Source organism: Myotis nattereri, assembly GCF_964212035.1.
Source record: "Myotis nattereri genome assembly, chromosome: 1".
Taxonomy (NCBI): domain Eukaryota; kingdom Metazoa; phylum Chordata; class Mammalia; order Chiroptera; family Vespertilionidae; genus Myotis; species Myotis nattereri.
In genome coordinates, this window is record NC_138075.1 from 41,249,655 (window position 1) to 41,275,637 (window position 25,983).

Genomic DNA, 25,983 nt, shown 5'->3' on the forward strand with positions numbered 1-25,983 from the left:
GCTGACAATCGTGTACTGCGAAAAACTTGACCAGGCACGGAGATAATACTTGGCTCTAGATCAAAATCGCCTTTGGCGTCTTCCTGCAGATGTAAACACGCTGAGGCGGTGCCTTCTTAGAAGTGGCCAGCAGAGGGTGCTCTTGAGAAAGAAGAGTTAGTTGGAAGCTTCTTCTTGTCAGGGACTGGAAAATTCCCACACAGGAGGCACCACTTAATTTTAATTATTGTAATTAATGGTAAAGGCAAGCGGAGCTTCCACAGGACATAAACCAGAACAGCCACAGGGTGACAGAGGTGCCAACAATGGGAAGCCCGGCGGAGAACCTGCCCAAAGTGGTGCTCAGAGGAGGATTTCAAACCTCTAGTGGGTTTTGCCTTTTTACCAAGACTCCTGCAATCACAGAATTTCCCCCAAGTAATTCTGAAACCTGACACATTTAGGTCGTGCCATCCCGAAGTCCTTTAGAATGACTTGTTCTGGGGCTCCTGAGAAATTATTCTTAACATTCACGTAGAAAGTCACTCTAAGCCAGGAGTTGGCAATTATTTTCTGGTAATAATAGATATTTTCACTCTTGCAAGCCACACAGTTTCTGTCACAACTTCTCACCTCTGCCCTCGTAGCTTGAAATCAGGCTCAGGAAACACAAAACGAACAGGTGTGGCTGTAGTCAAATGAAACTTCACATATAGACCCTGGAATTTGAATTGCATATAATTTTCACAAGTCACAAAACATCATTTGTCTTCCTTTCCTCCCGCCCCCCTCAATCCTTTAAAAATATATAATTCACTTTCAGCTCATAAGCTATACAAAACCAGTTGGATTTGGCCCATGGCCTGTGATTTGCCAACTCCTGCTCAAGAAAGATGAAGGAACCAAAACATCTCTTGGAGGTCCTACTATATCTATTATTGAGCAGAGAGCAGTTAAAAATTTTTGGACTGAGTTTGGGGTTAATTAAAACTCATGATTCTCAAGGGTCAACATAATGAATGCTCTTTCTGGTGTGAATATTGACTGCAAAATGCATGCTTTGCCCGAGAAGCTCTGCTGGATCAGCACTGAACTAGGGGAAGCGTGAATGTGGCCAGTTACACGAGGGTGTGAACCCAGAGTCCTACTGATTGAGAGCTTGGGTATGTCTGGGACTTAGCTTCTCCAGCTTCTCTTTCCTCATCTGCAAAATGAGGAGGTAACATTTGCTATAGGATGGGGCTTTAGGGAGGATGTCAAGAACCTGAAACATACTAGGCATTAAATAGGTGGTAGCTTTTATTACCCAAAAGATAGAGATGAACCCTGAGAAATACCTCATCTATGTATGAGAAAAGGGGTACACTCCAACTTTAGTAATCGGTTATTTGGTATCTTAGTCTATTTGGGCTGCTCTTATAGAGTAGCATAGACTGGATGAATTACAAGCAGCAGAAATTTATTTTTCACTTTATTTATTTTTCAATTTATTTAGTTCTGGAGGCTGGGAAGTCCAAGATCAAGGCATCAGCAGATTTTATGTCTAGTGAGGGGCTACTTCCTGGTCCATAAATGACTGTCATTTTGCTGTGTCCTCACATGGTGGAAGGGATGAAGGATTTATTTGGGGTCTCTTTTATAAGGGCACTAATTCCATTCATGAGGGCCCCATCCTCATGATCTAATCAACTCCCAAAGTTTCCACCTCTAAATACTATCAAATTGAGGGGTAGGATTTTGACATATGACTGTTATTGGGATACAAACATCCTTTAATATAGTAATAGACTGGATTGTAAGATCCTTGAGAGCAGGGTACACACCAAGTTCCTGTTTTTCTGACTCACTTAGCTTAGCTTGGTGCCTGTCACCTAAGGGAATCTCAATTGTAGAGAAAAACCTGTGCTTTAAGGGGAAGCTATGCATTGCTCAGAGCACACTCCTCCAAGTTACCTGATCCCAATTCCATGGGGGCTCTGCGCCTTTCCTTGCCTTTGAGTGACTTTATGAATCTGTGAGTTGTAGATAACTGATACAGTGTGGAGTAGTTCGTGTGTGTGTGTGTGTGTGTATTTAATATTTTTCTTGATTCCAGAGAGGAAGGGAGAGGGAGAGAGAGATAATAACATCAACGATGAGAGAGAAATCATTGATGGCTGTCTCCTGCACGCCCCCCACTGGGGATGGAGCCCACAACCCAGGAGTGTGCCCTGATGGGGACTCGAACTGTGACCTCCTGATTCATAGGTTGACACTCAACCATTGAGCCTCGCTGGCCGGGGCATGAAGTAGTTCTTGCTTTAGTCATGCAATTAAGTTCTGTCTAATGGAGGTTCCATGCATTCTCTCCCCTTTTGTGAAGGAAGCCAGTGTTGCATCCCTTTGCAAATTCATTCCATTGTTCCCGATGTAAAAATGTGTCTGATTTTAGACTTGTGATTTGAACCAGTTATAACATCTGCCTGGTTTCCTTATTAATAGTGAGTTAAATAAAATCATTGACATGTGTTCATTTTACACCTGTAGGAGAGTCAAGATTTTACTCCTGTGGAAAATTTTCTCTTAACATGCTTTTTAACTGTGGAATTATATTCAGGAATGTTTTCCTAGAAAACACTTGAACAGCATCCAAGGTGACAACCTAAAACATTTCTGTCTTGCCCTCTTGAGTCATCTTCTCTTACTGCTGTGTCACTAAATAGCTATGCTATTTGGAATGACACTTTTTCCCATCTGCAAAATAGGGGGTGGAACTAGAAAACTGTCTCTAAGGCAGCTGTTCTCAAACTTTATGATCTAAGGACCTTTTCCCACTTTTAAAATTATTGAAAATCCACACAAATTATTAAGATGTTGGTTCATGTGGGAAATATCTATTGCTATTTACCATATTAGAAATGAAAACTAAGATTTAAAAAAATACGCATTTTTAAATTCACTGAAAATAACTACAACAAACCCATTACATGTTAACATAACTAACATATTTTTATGAAATATATATTTTCTCAAACAAAAAAAGATAGTGAGAAAAGTGGTACTGTTTTCTATTTTTGCAATTCTTTTTAATGATTGGCTTACTGGAAGGCTGCCGGATTCTCATATGTGCATTTGCATTCATCTGTTGTGACATCAATATCATTTAACCTCCAAAAGCTCCACTGTACACTCATAAGAACATGAGAGTAGAAAAGGTAAATAACATAGTAAATTATAAAAATAGTGATCTATCAGGACCCACTCCCTCCCCCCAAAAAAGGATCTCAGGGACCCTCAAGACTTCCTGAAACACCCTGAGAACTGCTAAGTAAACCAAGATATGCTGCAGGTGGGAGCTGTCATTTCTCATGATGAGACATGCCACAGCCTGTGTGATTGACCATGACCTCTGGCCATTTGTTGTGATCAACCATGACCTCATTCTGACCCTTTTTCCGAGTGCCTGTTTGCCTTCTCAAGCACTCTGAACAGTACGCTTTTCCTCCTGAGTGTGGTATGCGCGTGCAGTGGAATCTGAGCTGGGATTCTGTGTGACAGGCTGGAGTGGATACTGCACAGTGCTGGGGACAGGAAATGGGATGGGGGTGGGGGAAGGAAGTGAGCGCCATTCTTATCGATTCCCAGAGAGGCTCAGGGTAAGACCTCAAAGCTGCCTTGGCAGGGCCTTTGTCCTGAGATTCTTCCTGATCCTTTTCTCTAATGGAATCCTCCATTGCCACTCAGACCCCGCTTCTGACCCTGGGGGGTCCCTGAGCTCTGAGATGACAGAGCAGGTGCTGGAACAGTTGTTGGAAAGGGAAGAAACTTTCCTTTCCCAAAGTCCTGAAGGAAAAATAATTCTAGACCATCCATGAAGAATTACCCTTCTTTTAAAATATTTGTTATTGATTTCAGAGAGGAAGGGAGGGGGAGAGAGAGAGAAACATCAATGATGAGAGAGAATCATCACTTGGCTGCCTCCTGCACAACCCCTATTGGGATCGAGCCCAAAACCCAGGCATGTGCCCTGACCAGGAATCGAACCATGACCTCCTGGTTCGTAGGTTGAGGCTCAACCACTGAGCACACCAGCTGGGCTAAAATCACCCTTCTTGAATTTCTTTGGACTGTTTCCTAGATACCAGGTGATGTGCCCTGTGCAAAGTACCAGGCGACTACAGTGAACAAAAGGTAAATATTAACAAGGAGTTCACTGATTTGTTCATTCCAGAGAAGCAATTCAGAGGTTTGAAGTTTTAACAAACAATCTGCTTATCTATATACTAGTATACAAAAGGCTAATATGCAAAGTGTCCCCTTGGGAGTTCGACTGGGAGTTCCATTGCTCGTTATGACATGCGCTGACCACCAGGGGGTGGCATGGAATGAAGGAAGGCCCCAGCAGGCAGCCCGCAGCTGGCCGGCAGCCGAGGCTCTGTCCAGCAGCTGGGAGGCCCCAATCGGCCCTGATCTCTGGCCAGGCCTAGGAACCCTTCCCGGGCACAATTTTGTGCACGCAGGCCTCTAGTCTATAAATAAGTACAGCTTCAAAACTTTTCCTATAGCCTCCCTCTTCCCTGCTTGCATTCACATTTACTATAAGATAGTAGTTAAGAGTTAAATCTTTAGAATCAAGACACAGCTAGGTACATATCCTTGATCTCCCACTTAGTATCAATGGGAAATTGGGGAAAGGCCTGTTTAAATCTCAAATTCTTCAGTTGTAAAATGGGCTTGAATTAGCTTGAGTCTCCCCCAATGCAGAGCCCAAGTCAAGGACTTGGGGCAGGTGGTGAGGGTTATCCCAGAAAGCAGAGATGTAGGAAGAAAGAAAATGATACAGATGAAGAGGAAAGACCAATATGGTGAATTATTGGGCTGGTTACTATTCTGGATAATTGAGGCTCAATCCCTCCATAACCTCTGAAAAACCATATAAAATATATTCCTGAATTATCCTCTCAAGGTAGGTGCCAGAGACATTTGTCCCTCCTTGTCTGAGGAGTGCCCCAGGGCACTAATTTCCCCAGGGCGAAGAATGAGCTTGTACAGAAGTCTCCATGCAGCTGTGGCTGACGTTAGAAATGGGTCACCTGATGTGACATGAGACACAGTACCTGCTACGTGAGATAAATAATACCCATATTATAGAGGTATTGTGAGCATTCACTGAAATATTTGTAAAAGGTTTAGCATTGTGCCTGGCACATGGTTAAGTACTAATAAATGTTTACTTTATTGTTGCTGCTACTGCTGTTATTATTATTATCATCATGATTATTATCATTGCACTTTCTTGAATGAGAGACAGGGGAACATTTTTGGAATGATACATAACCCACAGCCTGTCTCTTCCATGCCACAGCCTGTATGATTGACCATGGACTCTGGCCATTTGTTGTGATTATTATAGACTAGAGGCCCGGTGCATGAAATTTGTGCACGGGGGTGGGGTGTGGGGATCCCTCAGCGGCCTGCACCCTCTCGCAGTCTGGGACCCCTCACTCCTTACCGCCCACTTGCTCGCTGCTCCTTAGTGCTGCTGTGGAGGTGGGAGAGGCTCCCGCCACCACCACTGTGCTTGCCAGCTGTGAGCCCGGCTTCTGGCTGAGCAGTGCTCCCCCTGTGGGAGTGCACTGACCACCAGGGGGCAGCTCCTGCATTAAGCGTCTGCCCCCTGGTGGTCAGTGCACATCATAGCAACTGGTTGTTCTGGTCATTCCACTGTAATGGTTGCTTAGGCTTTTATTATATAGATTAGAGGCTCGGTGCACGAAATTTGTGCATGGGCAGGGTCCCTCCGCCTGGCTGGCGATCAGGGCTGATCGGTGCCTTCTGGCTGCTGGCTGGGGCCTTCCTTCATTCCGCACTGCCCCCTGGTGGTCAGCGCATGTCATAGCAAGCAATTGAACTCCCAGCCTCCTGGTCAAACTCCCAAGAGGACAATTTGCATATTAGCCTTTTATATATGTAGATCATTATAGTACTTTTACTTTCTGTGTGTGTGTGTGTGTGTGTGTGTATGTGTGTGTTAAAATTTGGTCACAAGGAAAAGTCATATTTGGTCAGTTGTATGGGGTGTAAAAATGGTTGATAACCATTGCTTGGGAATAGCACGGTCCAATAGAATTTCCTGCAATGATGAAAGTAGTCTATCGCTGTCTGATATCGTAGTCACTAGCTTCATGGGCTAACTGGGTACTTGAAATATGGCTAGTGTGGCTGAGGAAATCAGTTTTAATTTTAATCAACTCTAATTAATTTGTGTCTCAATGCAAATAGCCACATGAAGACACAGTGGAGGACAGTTAGAGATGGTGTTCCCAGTGAAACACCATGGTGAGAGGAAAGGACCCTTTTCCTGGGCTAAGATTAAGGCAATGTGGCCAGTGCTATATTTCATCTAGACCTAAGCCTACCAGATCTCACTCCTGGTTGGAGAGTGGTGGTATCACTGAGGCCAAGGGCTGCTGGCTGAGAAGCATAAAGTTGTGGGGACACAAAACTGGTACCTGCTGGGGGAGGAGAGGCCTCAAGCTCCCCAAGGCTTGGCCCATTGTTCTGTGCACAGAGCGACTGCTAACTGTTGTGCCAGAGGGCTGGCCTTGCAAGCCCACAAGTTCAGCTTTTACTAGTTACGCCTCTGCCTTGCCCCATTTCTCTGCAGGCATTTGTCCTGTGCTCACGATCCATGAGCAATCATTGCTGAGTACTTACTGTGTTCCCAAGTGCTATGCTGGCCACCAAGGAAGATGAAAGAGAGCCCTGTCCAACTGATGTTCTCCACTCCCTAGAAGATTATAGTGAGACACAAGGTTCTCATATAATGAGCCATTAACTTCAACAGCACCTTCTCCGGTTGGCAATGCACCTGTGTCCTCCAGCGAGCTTCTCGCTGGTAATTGACAATTTACTTGTCTACTGCTCCACGAAGTCAGGGACCTCAAACACCATCAAATACTAAACTGAGGCTGATAACAAGGGAACAGGAGTTAAGAGAGGAAAGAGATCATATTCCCTGAAGTCATTCAGAGGCAACATGGAATTCAGACTAGGCCTTGAGAAATGGGCAAGATTTATCTATGCAAGGAGTTGAGCAATGGCATTCCAGCAGGGTAACATCACAAGCAAAGGCATGCAGGAAGGATTATAAATGTTATACTAACAGGAGGCAAGATGAATCAGAAGAGAGTTTAGAAAACAAGGTAGGATGAGCAGGGTGGGCCTCGACAGCCAGGTGTTTGAGGGGGGACCCATGTTATGGGGTGATAAGAGCAGAATGAGCCAGACTCTCTGTGCCTCTGAGTGTAGTGAAACCTGAGTTTACATCAGCGGGTCTGGCCAGATGTGTTTGGCACCACTTGTTTTTGCCTTTAACCTTTGATCTCTCCTCCCCCAATAGGAGCAGTTCAATGTCCTGAGACCCACCAGTGGGCTGGTGTGGCACAGTGACCTTACTTCAATGCCTAGGTCCAGGGATAGATGGGCATGCGTCTTAGGAAGCGTTTCACAGTCACAGATACAGTCCGGGACTTTTGCCGGAGCTGTTATCTTTCTTCTTTGATTGTTAAATCAGTGAGATGTCAGACTGAGGCTGCTGACTCTATCCTGATGCTGCAGGGAAAGAGTGTGTCTGAGAATTAAACCAGCACAGAGGAAAGCAGAGCCAAGGACTGAGAGAGACACCTGAGGACATCACCTGAGCACCTGGATCCAGCTGAGCCTGAAGTCGCACCTATTTCAGAGCTCATCAGTCATTAGCCAGTTTCAGTTAGTTTCCTGCCACTTGCCACCAACAGGGTCCTGATTATGGTAAGTGGGGTGGCTTAGAGTGGAGGAGAGGAGAGTGAGAGTGGCCACACCAGCCGGTTGTGGCTGGAACTCAGACATGAGGCTTTGAGGGTCTCAATCAGGGGCCATGGAGGTAAAAAAAAAAAGGTGAGTCAAGAGTTGAGAAGGCACTATCTATCTGTCCCTCTCTTTGAAAGCTATACAAGCGGTGTGTACCGTTTCTTCATCATCTCTTCCTTCATGGGGCCCTTGCTCTTCCATTTGGTTTTGAGGCAAGTGAATCTGATATTCTTATCCCCATTTTATAGCATGAGGAGGTTAAAGAACTTGCCTCAGGTCACAAGAGAACTCTCGGGTATGACTCTGACTGTCTAGCTCCTGCTAGAGGAGCTCTTGTTTGCTTGTGTATGGTAGGGACTGAAGTCACCAGGCACGATCTTTCTGTCCCCTCAGAGGGAAATGTATCCCCCCGCCCCACACACTTCTCTCATGGACACAGAGAAACAGTAGGCATTCTTACCGAGGAAAGGCCTGGGAGCCCGTGACCCCCTTCATTAAAAATAAACTCTGCTTGAGTCTCCTGGTTCTAAATAGAAGAAATGTAGATTTGGGGCAGAACCGAAGGGAAAGGGATTTCCCTTGGCAACTTATTTGCAATTTGTGGATTGGAGCTGACCCAGCTCCAATTCCCACGTCATTGTGAGCGCTGAAATGCGATCTAAAGCTTATTAAAGAACCAGAGCTGGAGGCAATCCCCCCAGGGGGCTCAACCGAACAGGAGCAGAGTGAAACCCACCAGCTTCCTCCTCAGTGTCTCATGTCCAGGCGCTGCCCACATTCTCCTCCGTGGTTACATGTTCGCTCCCAGGCGCCACTCCTCGCGCTGTAGGAGTTAGAGCAAGCATATTCAAATTGGCTGTCTTTCCTTGGATGTTAGGAAAAGCTACCTAGTACAGTTCACCCTTGAACAACAGGGGTTTCAACTGCAAAGATCTATGTGGGTTTTTCCCCCCCAATAAATATGTGCAGTATTTTCTGTTCCTTATGATTTTCTTAATAACATTCCTTCCACCCCCTGGCAATGGGCAAGGAGACACCTGATTGGTGGTGTTGCTCTTATATCAGTCAGGGGCAAAGCAGATGCACAGTCCTTAGTTCATCCTAGCTTGATGCCTGTGTCCGGGGCCAGAGCTGCTTCATGCCTGAGGCACATAAAAAAACAACAACATTCCTTCCACCCCCCCCCCCGCCCCCCACGCTTACTTTATTGTAAGAATACAGTATATAATACATATAACATACAAAATATGTGTTAGTTGATTGTTTATGTTATTGATAAGACTTCTAGCCAACAGTAGGCTATTAGTAGTTAAGTTTTGGGGGAATGCAAAGTTATATGTAGATTTTGACTGCATGGGGTGGGGGGGTGGTCAGCACGTCTAACCCCTGTATTGTTCCAGGGTCAATCATAAATAGCTAATGGAGAACAGCACTTTCTGGTCTTTTTATATGTTTTTATTGATTTGAGAGAGAGAGGAAGGAAGAGGAAGGGAGAGGGAGAAAGAGAGAGAAACATGGATGTGAGAGAGAAACATCCATTGGCTGCCTCCTGCATGCCCCCTACTGGGAATCGAGCCCACAACCCAGGCATGTGTCCTGACTGGGGAATCAAACTGCAAGGGACAATGCGCAACCAACTGAGCCACACTGGCCAGGGCTTTTTTTTTTTTTTTTAAGAAAAATCCCCATGTGGCATACCTTCAGCCTGTTAGAGTAGGAATGCAGCTCATCTGTCTTCATGGTCTAGCCCAGTGGTTCTCAACCTGTGGGTCGCGACCCCTTTGGCGGTCGAATGACCCTTTCACAGGGGTCGCCTAGACCATCCTGCGTATCAGATATTTACATTACGATTCATAACAGCAGCAACATTACAGTTATGAAGTAGCAACGAAAATTATTTTATGGTTGGGTCACAACATGAGGAACTGTACTTAAAGGGCCAGAAGGTTGAGAACCACTGGTCTAGCCCAGTGGTCGGCAAACTGCGGGTTGGCAAATCACGGCTCGTGAGCCACATGCGGCTCTTTGGCCCCTTCAGTGTGACTCTCCCACAAAATACCGACTTCTGCCACGAAGTTTCAATCGCACTGTATGTGCGCGCCTGCACGTGGTATTTTGTGGAAGAGCCACATAGAAGGGGCCAAAGAGCCGCATGTGGCTCGCGAGCCGTGGTTTACCAACCATGGGTCCAGCCTATCAGAGCCCTGATGCATCCCCATCCCCTTCCTCTATGCCCATGCCCTGTACCTGAGATGTACAGGGAGAAAGGCTTGTAAAGAGCCTCATGTGTGTTTTTTGTTCCTTAGGGCACCTCTACTAACAAAACCCTAAAGAAAATCAGTGAATTCTCATTTCCACATTCACTTTATGTGTCATTATCCTTCTCAAATTAACCGATGGGCGAGGTGGTTCATAGGCCTTTGCAATAAAATTGACTGCATTTGAATTGAGTCTGAAAATTCCATTTATTAAAACAAATAAATGGTCCATGTTGGATGAAAATGTACACATCGCATTCAGGTTTCCCTGCTTTAACATTTCTGTATTTCCCTCTCGTTGAAAGACACACTTCCATGGATCTTATGTAGGAAAAATGTGAACAATTTTTAGGCTGGGAAAACATTGATGTATATTCACAATGTAACAATTCACCATTGCCAGGAGCAGCTAGAAGCAAATATTTTTTAAAAGAGAGAGAGTACAAATATTCCTTAAGACAGCATGCTGATTTCTCAAAATTCTATTTGTGAATGAGTGTATGAAGAAATGGTTTAAAAATTTTCCTTGGTAAGCACTCTCTTTCAAATATTGTTAGCAAATTAGCCTCTGATCAAAGTACTTATTTACAACCTCTGATTTAAATAAAATAGTATTTGGTTTAAAATGGAAAGAAATGAAACTGGAGTTAATATTGAGAATGATGCAATTTTTCTTTTTTTTTTTTTTTACTAAATATGAGGGTTATTGTTACTGGCTAACTAATTCTATGGCAGATTTCATTACTATCCAATACATTAGACACAGAAATTAGGACCTTTAATAATTAAACTAAGTTTCCCCTTCAGATAAAATTATGCTGGTGAAAATGATTGTTGAATTTCTAAAAGAATTAAAGCTCTTCAGAGGCATGAGTAATAAAAAAAAGCTTCCCCCCCCTTAATAAGTAAAACTATCAATAAGCCAAAACTCATATAAAAACTCTGGTATTATAATTCCATGCTGTGGGACGCGCCATTATGAAAAAGCCAACACGCTTTCCTTAAACTTAGATGGGCTGTGTATTTGCTGCCTTCTCTCTCCTTTCGGAACCAAGGTCACATGAAGTTTGGAACTTCCTTTACTTTGAATTCCCAGAGCTGTGTTGTGGTGCTTCCTAGAGTTTTCATTCCATTTTCATTGCTCCAAAGATCTAGATTTACGTGAAAATATCAATAGTCCTTCTGAGAAAAATAAATGGTGTGGATTATGAAAACCATCAGGGTCTCATAAGGATGCCATCCCCAGCAAAGAGTGCTTATTCACACTTGTTTTTATGTGACTACATATTCAGTTCATGTTTTGATTCATATTACAAATGGATATGGTTTTCGCTGATTCCACAGTATTACTCAGCTAATGGTACAACAATGCAGTTGAATACATACTCCGCCAGGGTTTTTCTCCTCTAAATCTTCATCTGTGTCCTACTGACTATAACAAAATCCCAAAGCTTGAACAGAACAGAAGGATCTGGTTACAGAAGTGCATTCATTCCTTTCACAAATATTTCTGTTTTCTCTTTGCCCACTGCAGGTGTGAGCTTTAATTGGATGCATTTATGCTTTTACCAGCGTGCCCATAAAAAGGAACTAAGGGAAATATTTACCAAGTCTGTTTCAAAATCTGTCCTTGGCGTAGTAAGTCTTTTTATCTTCTCTTTTCCTTCCTCTCCACCCTTCTTTGTTTTTTAATGGGGGTAAGGAAAGAGAGCAGAATACAGTTCATTTGGAAGTGGTCTTTTGGGTTTCTGAAGCAAGCAAGAAGATGTAAGAGAGGCTCTCTTTAGTCTGGAGATGGCACAGAAAAAAAAGTGATAAAGGCTTCCAGGGCCTCCCATTACCGATGGAGGCCAGAGCTGCCATGAAAAGTCATGTTCAACGCCACCTCTTGGGATGAGAGGGCTCTAGCTGCAAGGAAGTGGTAAATAAATACTGAGAGACTCTAACAAACAAGATGGAGAACAGAAACAAAGAAAAGATTCTAGTGAGAAAAAAAAAATAGGCGAGTGGCACCCAAAGACCATCTCAGTGGAAAAAGAAGCCAGGCCCTCCCTGGTGGAGGTGGCTGCTGAGGCCACACCCGCCCCTTCTCCCAGGAGGGCAAACAGCAGGGATCCTGAGAATGGGTTTTCTCTGGTGCCATGGGGTCATTTCTCCTGATACTTGAAAAAAAGAGGGGGGCAGGTTTTTCTTAAGAGCACAGAAGGAGTTCTTTTAATCTAGAATTTCTGAGATTCAGGGAAAGAAGGAATTTACTCTTACTCTATGGCAAACGCACCTCCCAACCATGTTGGATTCTTACCTCTCCTGCTTTGGGTTCTGGAAATTGTGTTGGAGAGGCGTTTACACTGAGAGGAAAACTAGGAGGTGTTTTAGGCATGGCTAAGGTGCTAAAGTAATCTCAATTTTCAAGATACTGAGTTTTTCTCCTTCCCAGCTTCTTTTCTCGCTCATTCCTTTTCCAAACGTTAGAGAAAAACAACAAAACTTCTGAATGGATGTTAACACGGACATTTTCATGCAATATTACTCAAAAATTGTCACAAATATATGAAAGCACCAGTCACAACACATGATTTACTTTAACTTGCAGAATCAAAGCTATCATGTACAAATGTTAGGAATAGTGATACGAGAACACAGACAGCCGGCCTTGTTTTTGTTATCGCCATGAGGATAAACCACGGGGAATATCTCCCTGTACATTCTTGGAGTTCAGTCTCCCAGACAAGTCCAGCCTTACCTCTGTCCTACTCTAATGGGAGGGTTGAGAGGGAGGGTCAGGGAGAAAGAGGAAAGGAAACGGAAGGCACACAGACTAGACATCAACGCCATTAAACCGAACCTCGGTTACACCGGACAACTCAGCTGATCAAAGGGTATCTAAAGGCCATATTCATTCCAAGAAGGTCATACGTATCTTCGCTCAGTTCAGCTATCTGTTTGATTTTTTTTTTTGATTTTTTAAAATATGAAGCAGAAATAGAACATTTTGGGAGGGACAGCAGGAAAGAAATGACGCGGATTTTAAATTTACACAGTCCCCTCCTCCAGGCAGTTCTGCAGACATCAGAGCTCTTAACTCAGGGTGTGGATTGGCTTTCATTGTCAAAAAGGGGACCAGTTCTTTAAACATGCATAGCCTGGAGTTTCCGGGGTGGTTCTCCTCCCTCTATTTAAATGCTGTGGGCTGGAAAGGTGCCCACTTTGCTAAAAACTCTACATCAGTGTCCCAGGAGCCCCAGGGCCCTTCAGGTTCCTTATGGAGACTTAAAGGATGGCGCAGAAAAACTTCTTCTCCCGGAATGGGTTCTCGGAAGCCGGAACAGGAGTCAGGAGGGGGTCTTCCTTGGCATGAGCTTCACAGTAGGCCATCAAGTCTGCAGCTGCCTTGGATACCTGGAAAGGAAGACAACAAGCGAAACTTCAGAGGAGGCATGGATGCAGGTGCAGCCCGTCAAGGCCCAGGCTTTGCTGTCCAACTCCCCTCAAGAATTCAGGTTCAAATCCTAACTCCACCACTTACTAGCTCAAGTGAAAGTGAAGCAAGATACTCAACCTCCAGAAGCCTCTGTTTCCCACCTGCGGAGAAGGGAGTTGGTGATCTTGACCTCACAGGATTGTTGCAAGCAGGTCCAGGACAAGGGTGCAGGGGATAAGGCACTTAGGGCACAACATTGAAGGAGACGCTCGGGGTCAAGGTCATGCAAGTCTCAACTCTGCATTTGTACAGCCCTGAGAGTGAGTTATCCAACTTATTGGCATTTGATTTTTTATAGTATTCTCTTACGATTCTTTTTACGTGGTATTTGTGTGGAATCAGTTGTCTCTTCTTTCGTTTCAGATTTTACTCATTTGAGTCTTTCCTCTTATTTATTTGTCTGGCTAAAGGTTTGTCAATTTTGTTTATCTTTTCAAAAAAACCAGCTCTTAGTTTCACTGATCTTTTTTCTATTGTTTTTCTGGATTCCATTTCATTTATTTCTGCTCTAATCTTTGTTTTTTCCTTCCTTTTTGCTAATTTTGTGTGTAATCTGTGTTTTTTCTTAATCCTTACTTGAGGATATGTCTTTATCAATTTTTTTTAAGAGAGAGAGAGAGAAAAATGAACCCGCAACCTAGTTATGTTCCCTGAGACTCGAACCTGCGGCCTTTTGGTGTACAGGACGATGCTCCAACCAACTGAGCCACCCTGGCCAGGGCTATGTAAAGTTAGGTTATTTTAGTTCTTTTTTCCCCTAATGTAGGCATTTATCACTGTAAACTTTCCTCTTAGAACTGTTTTTGCTGCCTCCCATTAGTTTTGGTATGTTGTGTTTCCATTTTTTGGTTTGTTTCAAGATACTTTTTAATTTCCCTTTTTATTTCTTCTTGATGCATTGGAGGGTTGTTAGGAGTGTGTTGTTTAATTTCCACACAGTTGTGAATTTTTCAGTTTTCCCTCCTGTTATTGATTTCTAGTTTCATACCATTATGGTTGGAAAAGATTCTTGGTATGATTTCCATCTTCTTACATTTGCTAAAACTTGTTTTGTCACCTGTTATTGAACTTATCCTGGAAAACGTTCCCTGTGCACTTGAGAAGAATGTCTGTTCTTCTGCTGTTGGATTAAATATTCTGTATACATTTGTTAGGTTCATTTGGTCAAATATGAAGTTCGAGTCCAACATTTGCTCTAATTTTCTGTCTGGAAGATCTATCCATAGTTAAAAGTGGGGTATTGAAGTCCCACTATTATTGTATTGTTGTCTATTTCTCCCTTCAGGTCTATTAAAATTTGCTTAATATATTTAGGTGCTTCAGTATTAGGTTCATACATATTTATGATTGTTATATCCTCTTGATGAGTTGACCCCTTTATCATTATATAATGACCCTCTTTGTCTCTTGTTATAGTTTTTGGCTCAAACATCACTTTTTAATTGGCATTACATTGCTTATAAAATATTTTTATTGTGCTTCTATTTTGTTCCAGACATTGACTTAAGTTTTCTCTTTTGATCTACACAATAATCTGAGGTAGAAACTGTTATCCTCCTTTTATAAATGAAAAATTGAAGCTCAGCACATTGCATGGGTTATTCAATGTCATATAGCAAAGTGCACAGCAGAAGAAGAACTTGAACCCTTATTGTTTGCCATCCACAAACAAACTACTCAACTGCAGGGTTAGTTCTAAAGGTTGATTAAAATTCTTTGCACATCTTTATGAAATGCTACTATGACAGAATGAAAGGAAACATGCTGTTCTTGTCTTAGCTCCTCTAAATGAAAGCAAAGAACAGACTTTCAGAATCTTGATTACTTTTTTTGTGTGCCTTTTACTGTCTGAGCCATAGTCATTATTACACCAAACAGGAGCTTAGCTAGAAGCAGCAGAAACTGGACAAAATCGAAGGAGATGCTCATGGTCAAGGTCATGCAAGTAATATGTAAAACTCATTTGTTAAGAAGAGACCCAGCACCATCATTACTTGTTTGCAATTCTCACACACAAATATGTGGCAGAAACTCTCAAAATCTTGTTATGAAACAAAGTGCCATTCTGGGCAAGATTCATAGCTTAGGGTTGCTCATCTCTTGTATTTGAACATTTGAATGATTTCCTTCTCAAAATATATTTTGTGTTTTATCTTGTTTCCTCAACTAGATTGCAATCTCCTGTGGGTGATAGTCCAAAACAATGTCAAAATTCTAGCAGTAATTAGGATAATTGCTAATATCTATCTGCCCTTGTTATGTGTCAGAACTGTGAGAACCACTTTACCTATAGTATCTCATTTAATCCCTACAACATATTTTCTAAAAAATATTCTGATGAACCATATTTCAATATAATTAGTTTCATTTGTAATTTGAAAACATTAATCTGAGAAGGGGACCATATTCTCCAACAGGCAACCCAACAGGTTTAGGGCACAAAAAATGTTTAAGAATTTTAACTGTGCCAGGAATAGTATTCTCTATATGCAGCTAGAAAGACATTTAAAATATATAAATTGGCTCCTATCATTCCCTCTTTAAAACTTTCAATAGCTTCCCATTGTACTTTGTAGAAAACTAGAACATCATAACACAACCTGTGGGTCCCGCCTGCTTTGGGCCTACCCAGTGCTCCAATTCCACGTGTGGCATTCTTCCCTCCTCGCACAGGTCTCCTCTAATTTCACATGATCTCCAAGTTCTTCTCTGCCTCAGCTCCACACATACAATTCCCTGAAACATTCTTCCCATCGCCTCAACAGGCTGGCTCTCTCTCTTCCTGCAGGGGGCAGCTGAAATATTGCCTTTGTGGAGTCTTTACTGAACACTTCACCCAAGAATGACTTTCCTCATTATTCTCTCTCAAAGCACCCCATTCTTTTCCTTCATAGAACATCACTTACCACAGTATATAATTATAATCATGCTTGTTTATTTTCTTTTTAATATATCTCTTTCCCTTTAAGCACGATGCTCTATGAAGGCAGGAACTGTCTGCCTTATTCACCACTGTGTAATTGGTGCCTGGCATGTTGTCGACACTCAAATAATTGCTGAAAGAGTTCTCAAATGTAATCTTATTCAACAAATGTTTCATTCAAATAATATTTACTGAGTACGTAATATGCCAGACACAGTTCTGGGGGCTTGGGATTAGGGAATGAAATTCACAAAGATTCCTGTCTTTGGGGAACTTATGCAGTATTGCAGACTTCCAATTCTGATTCTGATAGAGTCACAGAGACCAATTCAACCTTTCTGCTTAAATGTAAAGATATGACAAAATATATGAAAAATTGGTTTTTAAATGTTATATAAGAGGCATCTTAAGACAGTAATCCCTGAGAGAATGGACACAAGACAAGCCCTATGGTTGCCCTAGCTAACTGCCTGAAAGGGTTCCCAGGCCACAGCACAGATAGGCAGTACCAAACAGAGTTCAGAAATGTCCCTGAGCGGAGGTGAAAGTAACAGGGAAGAAAGATCTGGTGTGTGTGGTGGTGATGGGGTGGTAGTGGTGGGGGTGGGGGTGGGTGGAGAGCACTCATGCTCTGGAGGCCTTCAGAGGATTCCTTTGAGTCTTCAGCTGAACGCTGATAAGCAAACACGTGGGAGAAAACTGCTGGAAGCGGTGCAAAGAATTCCAGAAGGATCAAGTGAAACAACCCCTGATGAGCACCCAAGGCCCACTTAGTCTTGGTGTCCATTGGTCAGAAAAACCTCACAACAAATGGGGGGATGGATAGAGTCCTAAGAAGGGTATTGCTTCAGTAGTGGTGCCAAATGGGCATAGGTTAAAGGCTGCTGGGGACTCACCTATCAAAGTTTAGAAGTAAGCCTTGACTAGATCAAAATGTTTCCAAGTAACGTAACTGCACCCCAGAACAAAATTAAAATATTTAAGGGAATAGAATATTTAAAGGAATACAAAAAAACGTCAGCATGCCACAAGAGAAAACTCAGTGTCTAGGAAAAAAAAAAAAAGACCAGGCATGAAATAAGTAGACAAAAAAATCTCTCCCATAACGAGGAAAAAAATTAATACAAAGAAAAACCCCAGAATTGACATTGTAGTTAAGGATAATGTTAAAATAGTTATTGTAAATATTGTCCATCTAATAATAAAGATAAAGGAAAGAAAACATGGTAAAAAGAGGCATGGAAGATATTAAAAAGACACAAATCAAATCCCTGAAGGTGAAAACTACACTACATGAAATTAGCAATAGATCAGATGCTGCAGAAGAAAAGATTAGTAACCTTGAAGGTGACAAAAGGAACTCTCCAAAATGAAGCAGAGCAAAAACAGACTGAAAAGACATAAACAGCACACTGAGCAAGGAGACAACTCCAAGTGACCCAAAAATAGGTGTAGTTGAAGTCTCTGAAGGAGAGACGAGAAATGGTGGGTAGAGAGGAGGAAAGAAATATTTGAAGACATTATGGTGGAAAATTTTCCAAATTTCAAATTTGATGAAAACCGAAAACCCATAGTCTCAAGTAACTCAACAACCCCTAAATGAAGGATGATGAATCAAACTACTCCACAGCACAGCATAATCAAATTGCTTACACAGTACTTGAGTGGGAAAATAAAGAGAACAGAAAGTAAAACATGATAAATTGCTATAGATAATGTTAGAAGGTACTGAGTTTTATAAGAAAATGAAAAGTGAAGTAGGGTAAGAGGGATTGAGAGTGTATGTGGTGATGATGGTGAGGAGCAGGTTACTTAATTGAGAAGGTAATCCATTGAGAAGGTAATCAGTCTTTAGGTAAAAACATACAGAATGGAAGTTACAGTAAGAAATAGGGAGCCACTGACATATTGTACAGGAGCACTCTGAATGCTGTGTTGAGAACAGGACTCTATGGAAGTCAAAGGTAGAAGCGGAAACGACCCTGGATGCTATTGCTGATCCAAGTGAGAGGTTGGGGACAGTGGTTCAGAATACTGTAATAGCAGCAGAGGTGGTAAGAAGTTGTATAATTCTGAATTAACAGCATTTCAATGTAGAATCACCAGGATTTTTTTGATGGACTAGAGGTACAGTGTAAATCTAAAAGAAAAATGAAGAATAATTTTAAGTGTTCAGCCTGAGCAAATGAAAAGATGAAGTTGGCATCATTTCTACTGGTTAAGGCTGCAGAAAGAGGTTTTTGTAGGGAAGATCAGGAGTCAGTTTTGGATAGGTTGACATGGAAACATCTACCAGTCAGTGAGATATACAATGTTACAGTTGTGAGAGAGCAAGACTAGAGCTATAAATTTTGGAATTGAGGCCATATAGAAGATACATAAAGCCTTGGGAATGACCAAGATCATCAAGAGAGTAAATTTAGATAAAAAAGAGAAGGGCAAGGACCAAGCCCTGGAACACTTCAATGGAAGAAGCTGAGGAGCCGAAGAGGAATCCGCAAAGGAAATTTAGAAGGAGAGCCTGTGAGAGTAGAGAGTACTGAGAGCCATATGAAGAAAGTGCTTCAAGGAATAAAGAGACGTTGACCATATCAAATGCTGCCAGCAGGTCAAGTGAGATAAAAACTGAGAATTGACCATTAGATTTAGAAATCTGGAGTCATTGGCGATATTGATGAGAGAAGCTTCAGTACAATGGTGGGAGGAAAGGCCTCACGGAAATGGGTTAGGAGCAAATGGGGTTTCCTCCTCCTTCTTCCTAAAAAACTCAATGCAATCTGAAAGGCATTGGGTGGACCAAGCAAGGTAGGTTTCCACACTAGGTCAGGGGCCAGGGTGGATGTCAGAGCTCGAGCGGGGCGAGGAGAGCATACGTGCAGGGGGGCACCGCGGAGGAGCCTGGAGCCTGAGTGGGAGTAGAGGTTGTGGAGTGGGAGAATGGCTCCCTGCAGGGGAGTTGACCAAATCAGTGTCGGTAGTTATAAATACAGAAAGCAGGAAGCTGGAACTAATCCTGGGATGTAGGACAGGGCCTGGTGTTAGTGTGAAGTCATGGTTACATATACACATATATAGAGTAAAATAAATAAATATAGATACAAAAGTGTGTGTGTGTGTGCGTGCGTGTGTGTGTGTGTGTGTGTGTGTGTGTTCTCCAGCTCTGTCCACTAAGATGAAGTAGGAGCAACAACACTTCAGCGATGAGCACACCTGACATCCACAACATGATTTCTAAAGGCCATTCTCAAAGGACCTTGTGCTCTTTGGAGAAACGGATGACTTTAGGGCTGGGGCCGGGAAATAACCAGAGGATCCTAGGACATCCTTTTGTGACAAAAATTAAGAAACACTTCAAGAATGATGGGGGCATGTCAAAAGGACACAGAAGCGAGCTTTCAACATCAAAATAAATGATGATGGTAGGTTATAGACCACTGAATAAAAGAGGAAACCATGGATTCCTATCAATATAATGAAATACAATTTTAAAAATTAGAATGTCTGATGAGGAACGGGATAGTAATAGTCTCAAATTCCCTCTCCCAAACTCCAAATATTTATTAATATAAATGGAAAAGAATAATTTTACACGAAGAAACCTGGAAAACACCACCTTAATCAAGTAATCAAAGTTAACATTACTAATAAGTGGCAATTTGAAATCGTACTCCACTGATAGAATTTAATGAGACAAATGTCCCATCAATTCTAATATACGAATGCCACAGTTTTGTTACTTAAATTTAATCATAAAGAAATATCAGACAAACCCAAATTGAGTTACAATCTATAAAATAAATGGCCTGTAATCTTCAAAAGGGTCAAGGTCACAAAAGTCAAGGACATCTAACAACTAGAAGTAACACATAACTCTGAACTGGGTCCTTTTGCTAAAGGGACATTGCTGGGCTGATTTGTAATACTTACATGGGGTCTGAATTTTAGAAGGTAGTAATGTATCAATGTTAATTTCCTAATTCTGATTTGATTATTGTACTGTGATCATAGAAGAACATTCTTACTTGTAGAAAATACACACTAAAGTATTTAGAGGGATAGGGCATCTGTTGACAACTTATTCTCAAATGGTTTAGGGGTGAAAAATTCTTTCCACTATATTTGAAACTCTCCTGTAACTTTGATATTATTTCCAGAGTAAAAATAATTTTTTAAAAGAAAGGAAAAGGAGAATTTAGAGACAGCGAATACAGACAACTTTTTCAGGAAGTCATGCTATACAGCAGAACAAGCAAATGAGGCAGTTGCTGGGAGAGAAAGTGGGAGATTCCAGAAAAAAAAAAGTACATTTTATTTAAGAGGGAGAATTAACATCATGTTTGTCTGCTGTTGGGAATGATGAAACGAGAGCCAAAATTACTCAGGATGGGCAGGGGGTAGGGTGAACTTTGGAGCAAGTCCTTGATTAAGGAGATGAAACTTAACAGCAAGTGAGGGAATTTACTTCTGCTAACAGCAAGGATCTCCCCAGACCAGGGGTGGGCAAACTTTTTGACTCGAGGGCCACAATGGGTTCTTAAACTGGACCGGAGGGCCGGAACAAAAGCATGGATGGAGTGTTTGTGTGAACTAATATAAATTCAAAGTAAACATCATTACATAAAAGGGTACGGTCTCTTTTTTTTTTAGTTTTATTCATTTCAAACGGGCCGGATCCGGCCAGCGGGCTGTAGTTTGCCCATGGCTGCCCCAGACTGACAACTGCTAAAACCCTGCTATCCAGCAAACTCACCAAACCAGATTGGGGCTAAGAACCAGGAGGAATTGAAGGGGGGACTCTTAGATAGTCCCAATAAAGGCCACCAGACTGTGTTGTTAGGCTCTAAAGAAAAAAAAAGGAAAAAGAAAGGAACCTACTCCAGGCAGACACCCTGACAGCTCTGAGGAGAAGCAGTTGTCTATACGCATAAAAATCAGACCCAAGAACGTAACCGGCATGCCAGGATATAGCTCTGTCTTCATTACACCCTAAAATGGACGCAGGTTTTTTTCTTCTTTTAAGGTGCCTAAAATGATGTAATTCCACCCCAGTCTATCTTTTGAGACACATCTTCAAATTGCTGTTGCAAAATGCTTGCAAGCCATCAGGCAAAGAAGTCAGCACCGACAGGCTGCCACTGCCTGTACGTAGTGGGGAGTTGTTGGCATTAAGGGTATCATCATGCAATAGCTCCTTCTTGAGTTGCTGGCAGTAATGGAGCCATGCAGGTTGACAATTTTAATTTGTTGCTTAAAAGAAGCTCAAAGATTTCACTGAGATGGAGGCTTGAAAATGGGACGTTATACTGAACACTGAACATTGTCACAGGGCTGGCAATATAGGTTTAAGGCAAAGAAACCGCAGAACTTCTGGGAAGAGATGACGGAATTTTCAAAATAGGAGAAATGAGTGGTCTGACTCCAAGGTGATATTAAATTAATGGTACATATCAATAGGATATTTTTAAAAAGGAAATAGAATAAATAATTTTTGAAACAATAGTCATCAAGAGAAAGTACCTTATATTTAATTTACTCTATTTAATAAAAGAAGAAGGACATTCAAAGTTACCCTCCAAAATAGTTATATTTTTTTTAAGAAGGGAGAAACCATCTGGCCTGAACACTAGGCTATTCAGAAAAATTTATTTCCCAGAGATTTCAAATTATCAAAGCTTTACAGTACTATTTCTCTAGCTCCAGGCACAATGCATAACTAAACAAGTACTTGGTACTTAACAAGTACCTATTAAAAATTTAAAAATTATATAAACTCTCATAAAAATTTAGCTTTCTGTTCAATTATTAATGTATACTTGATTGCATTTTTAAATTTTTGCTTCATTTTCAGCAAATCAAATGAATTAGGACTGGCCAGCTTTGAACACAGCCCTTTCCTCTGTAAGTCTCTGATAAACTATGCCAATTTTATTATCCCTTAAAATACTCTCAATTGCCCTTGGAGGAGGCTTGCATCTCACTCTGTCTAACAAGCTGAATGCAAGCACGTTGAGGAAAGAAATGTTAAACCTTTCAATTCAGTGCTGGAAAAATACTTAAAAAGTCCCAAACCTGGGATGTATGTCCCCTCTTTGGTACCAAGTATGATGACTAACTGGTCCATTTCTCAGTACAGCTTTCTGTGAAGTTCAATTCCAAACTGTCATGAGCCAATCACCAGAGAGATGATTTAATCATTAGAAGTGTTCATATTTGGTTAAGTAAGTTACACATATTTGCCAGTTAGGAAAATCAGTCTGTTCGTTTTATGTTGAACTGTTTTAAAAAGAAGACATACTATTAAATCCTGGCTACTTATAATCATACACATGACATAATACCCTTTATTTATCTGTGAAATGGTCAATTCTGCCCTTCCTTTTTTTTTTTTAATATATTTTATTGATTTTTTACAGAGAGGAAGGGAGAGAGATAGAGAGTTAGAAACATCAATCAGCTGCCTCCTGCACATCCCCCCACCGGGGACATGCTCGCAACCCAGGCACATGCCCTTGACCGGAATCGAACCCGGGACCCCTCAGTCCGCAGGCAGACGCTCTATCCACTGAGCCAAACCGGTTTCGGCTCTGCCCTTCCTTTTTACAGTCCATTACATTTTCTCCTATTGCCACAGTTTTATTTGGAAATACCTTAATTTTCAGAATTTCCAAACCACAGATATAATTGGAAATGTCACGTAGAATACAGTTCCTAATGTTTTGTCATATGACACTCTTCGTACAGGAAGTTAACACTATCCACCGAGAAAGTGTTTCCTGGATGCCTGGAGACCTCAGCGCCATGAAGGCAGCAAAGAAATAAACAACATGGTCTTTGGCTTTGAGGATTACATGGTTTAGTTGGAAAAATTTATCTGATGAGGGTAAATTAACTAGAAAATTGATTAGTAAGTATGGTCAGCATAGAGATAAAGATTCACGGACAAGTGAGGATTTGAGGGACCCCACTAGAGCCAGTTAGGTCTATTGGGATCACTTGGGAGAAATGAGGAATCAGTTTGACATTTTTATGTGGGGTTGATTTATGGAGCATCCAGTTAGTGAAGAAGTAACCACTTCACCTACTCTCCTGGCCTTGGCTTTCTTTTGCTCTCACATCTACATTATCTTTCATGATATAACATTTTTTTTTTCCAGTTTACAATGATTCTCTCCCCTCCTTAACTATCCATCCCCTGTCCATCGAGATGGATGGGTTAATTCCTAGGAGCCATGTCTGTACAATGTGGTTCAACTCCAAGGGCAGTTGACTGTAGCTGCAGATGGCTCATTCTTGCTAGAACGGAGATGCCACTCCAAGAATATGGAACTGAGACTAAAAGGGGTTGAATCCATCTCTCTCTTTCTTCATGGAGCTGGAACTGTGACATGGGATCCTGGGAGCCAGGGGACGTCATCTTGCGTCTGCCACATGGAATAGCTAGCCGAGAAGTCTATTCTTCCTCAGAAAAGGAAGAGGCAGACAGAGAGAAGCGGAGACATGTCGCAGAGCAGCCACAGTTCCCGACGGCCTTTCAATCCTCACGTCCACTGCTGACCCAGCTACATGTCTGCTCTTGGATCCTGAGATGCTCTCTGCCTTTTACAATCAATCCCTTCTTTTGGCTTAAGCTAGCTTGGGTTAGGTTCCTATTATTAGAAACCCAAAGGCTCCGAACACAGTGATGAATAAATAGATGTACTAAGTCCTGCTGTCCTTTACTTTTATGCTTGCTCTCAGCTCGCTCTCTCAGGACAGGGTTTCTTTCCCTTGCCTTAGTGTGAGTATACTGCTGTTTCACATGTCTGAGTGGCATGGCCTCCACAACACCCCCTCTGCCCCTTCCCCCACACCCCTGCCCGCTTCCTTTGATTTTAATTTTTGTTCCTGAATGAAATGCTAACAAAGAAACACAGAAAGGCTGGGAGTATAATTATACATGCCGGCAGCTTATGAATAGATAATGGGTTCCTTAGCCCACATCTCCCAGGATCTGTGATGTAAAGAGATAGGAAACAAGAAGGTTTAAAAATGAATATGCTATTGAGATCCTTTTACGGTAGGGCTACTCTATGCAGCCACATGAGATAAGGTCGCTCCCTGCTTAAGGGACCCTCAGCAGCCCCAGGGCCAGCTGTGCCCCTTACTCCCTGTTCCCTGTGGCCTCAGCCCCAGTAGGCACTGACTGATGTATGTAAAGCCCCTGCTGCCAGAAATGATGATTCGAACAGGTCACTCCTCCGACTAGAAAATCACAACCTGGGCTCTTCAGAGAGAAGCCCCTTCCAGCTGACCGTATCTGCACAGAGAGCAGGCAGAGAAGCCTGAATGCTCAGAAGCCCTGAAGGGACCCCTAAAGGCAGACAAGCACACCCTAAGCCAGCTAGCTGACAACTGTCAACACAGCCGCAGTTTGATCCAACAGCTAAACTAAAAATAATCTGACACTTCACCACAGCATACTGGCCTGGCTCTGATGTGCAGAGCAAAGGCTGAGACACAGGCTGCTGTAGCATTTCCAGCAATTTAATAATGACGTCACGAGGGATTCATAGATTTGAATGAGAAGATCACCCAGAAAGGCAGCTCCTTGGTGCTCAGTTGATTAGGCTGATGCTTTGTCTCTCTTTTAACAGCAATTTATTTGGTCCCTTTAGAAGCAGCATACAGAGGGGGTCAGGTGTGCTGTTGGCTTCTTTCTGATGATACTTGGTGATTATGCTCCTTGGATATCTTACTGGCACTACTGATAGGTCTTGCTCATACTTTGTGTAACCCTTCACTAGACAAGGAGATCCTTGAGGGCAAGAATCACGTCTTCATCTGTATTCATCTCTCTATCTCTAGTACCTAACAAGGCCTGGCAGTTTAGAACACTCTTACGAAAATATTTATTAGACTAGAGGCCCGATGCATGAAGATTCGTGCAAGAATTGGCCTTCCTTCCCTTGGCTGCCAGCACCACCTTCGCTCGGGCCGGAGCCGCCTTTCTGCCTTCCCACACTGCCCAGAGGCCCAGAGCGGCTGGGGTGGTGCAGAACGCCTGTGTCATCACCATGGCAAAGAAGCAAGCATCCCACCCCGCCCCTGGCTGCTTGATGCCTGTGTATGCAAATTAACCTGCCATCTTTGTTGGATTAATTTGCATACTCACTCCTGGGCATTGTGAAGGTATGATCAAGTTACATCTTTCTCTTTTATTAGTTTAGATAAATGAACAACTGAAGAAATGCAAAAGTACAACTTTGGGAGGAGGGTTTTAGGAAGTTTCTTGAAGGATATATGATTGGTCTGAGTCTTCCAGGAACTATAAATTCACTGCAGTTAGTAAAACAGTAAGGTAGAGAGGAGGAGATTGAATGTTCCAGGCATTTGAAATTCCCATCAAGGAATGAAGTGGTTCAGTATAACATATGGGCAAAAGGAAGGGGATGAAGCTGAAAGATGGGTACGGTCCAGAAGAACCTTGCATACTCTGCCAAAGAATTTGAATTTTATAATGTGATACATCACAT

The 25,983-nt window shown here is 42.3% G+C and overlaps 1 protein-coding gene across 2 annotated transcripts in view; it reads right to left on the minus strand.

Annotated features, from left to right (window-relative positions):
- Positions 1-10,756: 10,756 nt before the first annotated feature.
- GNG2 (G protein subunit gamma 2) overlaps positions 10,757-25,983 on the minus strand; it is a 111,550-nt gene continuing 96,323 nt past the window's right edge. Inside the window, exon 3 of one of the 2 annotated variants that reach the window (XM_081093498.1) lies at positions 10,757-13,466. In XM_081093498.1, the coding sequence (XP_080949624.1) occupies positions 13,338-13,466 (129 nt within the window). In that variant the 3' untranslated portion in view covers positions 10,757-13,337. The remainder of the gene's footprint in view (positions 13,467-25,983) is intronic. The other variant, XM_081093499.1, reaches the window with a different exon arrangement.